Genomic DNA, 6,052 nt, shown 5'->3' with positions numbered 1-6,052 from the left:
TTAAGTTAAGTTAAGTATATGAACTTATTCACTGTACTGGAAAAAAACATTAAATTTAATTAAATATGAAATATGAAAATATGTATAAGAAATCAAAGCAATAATTGAATGCAGAATAACTTGAATTAAAGGAGAAAAGTTTAGCTGACAAAGTACTTCGGATGGTTTTGATTGTGTATGCTACTTGTTTTGATTGTGTATGTTTTGACCTCTGATTTGCAACATAATTTGCCTACTTTTTGAATTGGATTTTTGTTAAAACATTGAAAAATCCAATTGTTTTCTTGGTTCATACCAGATAAGCAAACTAAACGCACTTTTAAAGTCAATGTTTCAAAAACAAAATAGACGCGCTATTTTTCCAATATGGTACTCACGTATTCAAAGCAAAATAATCAAAAGTTCCCTTGATGAAATCAATCTCTTCCGGGCTGAGCTCTGGTAATCGACTGGTTGCAAATCCTTCACCTTTGCTTCTTTCCCCAATTCGATCAATCATCACTTGTGGCCAATTTCCCAGATATACTGGATGTGCAAACCAACCTTAAAATTAAATTTTAACTTAATTAAAAAAAACATTTTTATGCCTTTTCCATGTGTAGTTGGTTCTTGCCACCCCAAGATAATTTTTAATTAATGAAATCAATCAATTTAATGAAATTTACACTTTACGGTAAAACTTGGTAATTTGAAGCAACTATATTCATGTCTAGTTAGAAGATTATTTAAATGAAACGCCAAATAGCAGAATTGTTCTGATTATAGTATATATTTTTTTATAATCTCAGATTTGTATTTTATATAATTTAAAATAATTAATGCTCTTTTGTGACTGGGAAGAAAGAAAGAAAGGTATTAAGAAACTTTTTTAATAAACACTCTCATTTTAGTTAATGAAGTTTACTAGCCTGAAAAGTAAGATGGTGCCTTCAATTATTCACGTATGCAGATGATCAAAATACAAAAATTAAAGAACAGAAAAAATGACTATTTATTTACATAAAATCGTAAATATTTGTATTTTATATAGTTCAAAGTAATACTCTTTTGTGGACAGGGAGAAAAGGGTATTAGGGAATATTTTAATAAACACGGTCATTTCTGTAGTTCATGAAGTTTGCTGGCTTGTAAAATAAAATGGTCTTCATTTGTTCGCTGATGCAGATAAGAAAATTACAAAATTAAGCAACATCAATTTTGATTTGTTGTTTGCATAAAATTGTTTACCGGCCCAGAAAGAATAAATTCAGAAATTTGGAGAATATTTGTAATTTATTTTAACTCTAGATATTATTATTTTGTAGTCAGTTCTTTCGATGCTACCTATTGAAAAATATTTTATCATTTTTACTAGCAGCCGCCACTGGTCTTTATTCAATTTCTTCGAAACTATTCAAAATAAATAGAATACTTTTAAATTGTGCAGCGTGTCGTGCTAGATCAAGTCTTATCCTTACCAAGCTGGAACTGAAGTTCTCTATCCCAAGCCTCCAAGTCTTTGGTGTCGTTTGAAATTGGTTCGTACCAAGAACTGTCGGTAACCAATGTGATTTTACCTATAAATTCCAATAGCAAAATTTTTTGACATGTTTAAAATTCAATGATTCCCGTACCTCCTTGCCTAGCTCTAAACTCTTCATCGTAAATGTGATAAGCAGTAGCATGCGCCAAAAGAGCTACTTTACTGCACTGGTAAATCTTCGTGGCATTCGGGTCACTTTGTCCCGGGCTCATAAAGCCCATTCCATTATAGGACCCATACCTGAACGTATTATTAAAATTTTATGTTAAATTTGTATTAAAACACTATAAATATTTATGATATATAATTAAACGGCTAGAGAAGCAGGGCCATGGAATAAAACCAATTTGGACTCATGAATCTAAAAATGCCAAAATTAAAAACATAATTTTCGAATATATTCCAAGGAACGAATGCTTGAATTTAACTTCTGAGTTTTTTCAAATAAAAAACGCGTAAAATGCGATACAAAGCGATTAGCGGTATTTTTATTTTTATCGGAAAAGCTTTAAAACCCACTTACTGGCGGAACTTCTAACTAAAAGTCAAGAAAAGCGATCTAATTCAGAAAATATTATTCTTTCCCATAATCAAACGTATTCTGCTACAAAATTTTGGATAAGCAACTGAAACTTTCGTTTTGTAAAAGACACATTTTTCATACACCACGTTAAAATACTTATAAAATATTTCTCACCCTCCAAGGCAAAATACGTGAGGCTCGTTAATTGTGAGCCAATAGTCGACATATTCCCCAAACAGTTCGAAAGCCAATCTGGCGTATTCTCCAAACCAAACGGCGGTTTGCTCATTCAACCAGCCCCCATACTGTTCCAGATTTTCTGGAAGATCCCAATGGTACAACGTGACGGCTGCACTAATATTGTTCTCTTTAAGTGTCTGAAAAAATACTAGTTTAGGTAAAATTTCCCTGTATTAGTATGAATTTCAATTACCCTGAGTACATCCAGGTAATGGTCGATGCCAGCCTGGTTGGTTTCGTTAGCAAAACCAGTAGGCAAAATTCGAGACCAAGAAATTGAGAATCTGGAGAGAAAAACTCGGATATATAGTATATTCTTGGTTAATGTTTTCGAAATTTACCTGTAATATTCCGCATGAATATTCTTCATGATGTCAATGTCCTCTTTGTATTTGTGGTAGTGATCGGCCGCTTCGTTGCCATTCTTTCCATCTGCAGTTCTACCTATGAATGAATTACATGATGAACTGAATGATATATTTTAATTAAATATATACCAACAAGCTTTATTGATTTTTTCAGGTTTTAATGTTTTTTCGTGAAACATGATTTGTTTTCTTTTGAGGAATTGATTTTGTTTTCAGCGTTTGAATATCTCATTGTTAATGAATGGCCGCGTGAATTTGAAATAAATTCATGTGTTTCTTCTTATTATAAATATACCTATCAATTATTTTCTTCAATTTTCCCTTTCAGTTTCAAGTATATATTGAATATATTTTAAGCTACACAGTGAATTGCAAATTTCCATCAATCAATTGCTTATCTATACTTAAATTGTTTATATTGAACTGATGTAAATGCCGCACTTGAAAGTGTCTTGATGGCATGCCATTTTAGATAATAACTGGAAACTCTACAGGACGTTGCTATTTAAACCACATTGTCGCTAACTGCTTTATTATTGAAGCTGCAAAATTGAGAAAAATAATTGGAATTTTCCACACATTCAATCCAAAACCGTTTAGACTTCTACACAACATTAAGTCAATCCGTTAAAAAAATCCTTTTGCTTTAACTAAAGTTTTCAATTAAATTTTATAACAAAACATCGTAAATGAACTTCTTACTTGGCAAGACTTAGGGGTTTCAAGATGTGCAGATTAAGAAAATAAATTAAATTAAATAATCTATAGAAGTAGAGTATATATTTATTATTGCAACGTTTGTCAAACTTTTTTTAAATTTTTGGTTATTCTGTTATTTTAAATCTTATTTTATTGCGCTCTAGAGATATCGCTTTTTATTAAATAGGTTCTTATTGATATTGAAAGTGCGAGTAAAAAGTAAGAAGATCAATCTACAGAATGGTCTATTCGAAACAGTTAAATTAACTCAAAATCACGTTGTTGAAATGTTTTCTATTGCTCTTGACATAATAAAAGGAAAACTTCTTGAAATAGTATTAAGAAAAAGTGAAAAAGGAACCATTGAAATTTAATTAAAAAAAAAACAGTTTGTTTTCGTCTTTGAAAACTTTCTGGAGCCTTCTTGAAACATTGACTGGAAACTCTTGAGCCTAAACATTTTACTTTCGGAATAAAATTTAAGGCATAAAATTGTCAAATTAATGTGTAAAATGAACATCAACCGAATGTTGTTTCTCATGATCTAATCGGAGTAAAAAGTCTTTAAGATTGAAATTGAAATTTTTATACAATATTAAATAAATTAGCACAGTTTTGTTCTATCCAGCTATCAAGCTATAAAAAAGCCTGGAAGCATTATTGCTCAAGTAGATGATGTAAAAAAATTTAAAGCAAACTAACAGTGGAAAGAATGGTACATAAAGACATACAAAAATCTGTAAGATTTAAAAAAATAGGAGAATATTTCTACCAAATTTACAATATAAGTAAAGCATAATAAGTACCATTTAATGGGCTTTTTTAAACCCAAATCCAACGTTTAGAGTTCCTGATTAAACTGAACAGAAGTTGAAGCTTTTCCACGCTTACACACCATTGTTTTATAGTGTAAATGCGCTTTTAATAACCCTTGTTAAGCTTTTCATTATAACGCAAACTAGCAGCTCTTTCATCTTCAATCAGAATACTGGTTAATTAATTTTCCTTATTGTTGTTGCTCGGAAGATTAACGATTTGTACTTACTGATGCCTTGGTTCAGATAATAGTCCCACCAGCTAGGCCCTTTTCCATCTATATCCCAGGCGCCTTCCACTTGATATGCCGCAGAACCGACACCAATGAAGAAATTGTCGGGAAAAATTTTGGTGGCATCCCCTAATTCATCATTAGCCAAAGCACTGAAGAATAAATAGAAATTTTAATTCTAAAATATGTACAGAAATGTAACTGCACGTACCAGGAAGCGAGGAAAAGGAAAGTTAACGAACTTATCCACATCATGTTGCAATTCTAAGCAATTACTTGAATTGCATGAGTTACTATAGAAGAATGATTCTTAAAATAGTGTGATTAAGCTACTAAGTAGGTTTTGAGATATGAGATTGTTTTYGCATACTTCAAAACGAAAACACTYCAGTAAAAATGCTTTGGAGTGCTACGCATTGCTACAATAATTTCTTTATACAYRTTTTTGTTCTCCAAAATTTCCGTCTTTATTGTGTATTCACTTCTTCTACGTTAGTGTTCTGTTTTAACTTTAGGCCGGCTTTTTGAAAAATTTTGCTATTGTCTYYCATGTTTCTGAATTCTTCAATTTACACAGTGAAWTYTTAAATAATATTTCGCAAATGTTTATCCGTGATYTAATCATTGTTTTTATTCAACTTATTTATATAAAGAAGMATTAATTGAAACKAAGGCTGTTTAGGTGTTTTTCATTCTTGTTGATCRAATCAATGTAAAGAGAATCAATTRACAYGAAAGAAAWAATWAATTTTCAAGAACTTGACWATTTTCTGGAGTTTCCTAGCGTTTATGAGGAATTRATATTTTMATTTATCYTTTTTTGAGCAACTTGAAAATATGAACKGCAGAACTTTTTTGGAGTGTTTTCTAGAAAAATTTMATTTTATTTMAAATTGTTAATRAAGATTSACAATAATACTGTATAAAAATTCGTTCCTGGMAAGTCTTGGGTTKACAATTTACAWTCGGTTGAAAACTATAACTGTTTAAGTTGCAGTTKAAGCAAATAAATAATGTTAAATAATCAATAGAACTTGACAATTWCCGTGTATGTTTCTTCTATTYTTATGGCATCGTYTACTAAGTWAGAATATTATTATTATAGAGTTATTCTGTTATTTAAACTATAACTTTTTCCATTTTAAAGACATCGTTTTAAATAAAATTACCTGCTGTTGACATGGAAAGCAAAAGTAAAGGAAATTCTTATTGTTCTTCTAACAACAATATACAGGACGGTTAAATGAACTGACTTGTTTGAGTGTTTGTGTCGTTGTTGGTTCAATTAAAATAAAAATCATCATACGTTATACTAATTAAAGAGAAAAATAAAGATGGGAAAGGGATAGAACTATACTGATTTAATTGAAGAAAAACAATTTGTTTTAATTTTTGAAAACATTTTGGAACTTGCTTTACTAACAGCAAATTCTTGCGTCGAAAAACTGTACTTGCAAAATGAATCTTAAGACTTAAATTGATCAGTCGATTATGAGTAATTAATACTAAGATTGAGTTGATTGTACATTTTATCTATTGGAAAAATCTTGTACAACATTTTAAAAAATAATTTTTTTACCTCGTTCAGATTGTGGCGCTGCTATAAAAGCGGCGCTCTCAAGTAGTAGTAAACGCTTATATTGAACGATATA

The 6,052-nt window shown here is 30.4% G+C and overlaps 1 protein-coding gene across 1 annotated transcript in view; it reads right to left on the bottom strand.

Annotated features, from left to right (window-relative positions):
- The window catches only part of LOC109540658 (myrosinase 1), a 6,427-nt gene extending 1,701 nt beyond the window's left edge, over positions 1-4,726 (bottom strand). The window contains exons 1-8 of the mRNA XM_019909099.2: positions 4,612-4,726; positions 4,398-4,552; positions 2,627-2,729; positions 2,479-2,569; positions 2,220-2,422; positions 1,614-1,762; positions 1,458-1,556; positions 378-543 (exon numbers count right to left, since the gene is read on the bottom strand). Of these exons, the coding sequence (XP_019764658.1) occupies positions 378-543; positions 1,458-1,556; positions 1,614-1,762; positions 2,220-2,422; positions 2,479-2,569; positions 2,627-2,729; positions 4,398-4,552; positions 4,612-4,655 (1,010 nt within the window). The 5' untranslated portion in view covers positions 4,656-4,726. The remainder of the gene's footprint in view (positions 1-377; positions 544-1,457; positions 1,557-1,613; positions 1,763-2,219; positions 2,423-2,478; positions 2,570-2,626; positions 2,730-4,397; positions 4,553-4,611) is intronic.
- Positions 4,727-6,052: the final 1,326 nt, after the last annotated feature.

Source organism: Dendroctonus ponderosae, unplaced genomic scaffold (assembly GCF_020466585.1).
Source record: "Dendroctonus ponderosae isolate FM_Combo_2020 unplaced genomic scaffold, Dpon_F_20191213v2 Dpon_F_20191213_6, whole genome shotgun sequence".
Taxonomy (NCBI): domain Eukaryota; kingdom Metazoa; phylum Arthropoda; class Insecta; order Coleoptera; family Curculionidae; genus Dendroctonus; species Dendroctonus ponderosae.
Note: the sequence above shows the minus strand (reverse complement) of the source record. Positions and strands in the feature narration are given on the sequence as shown.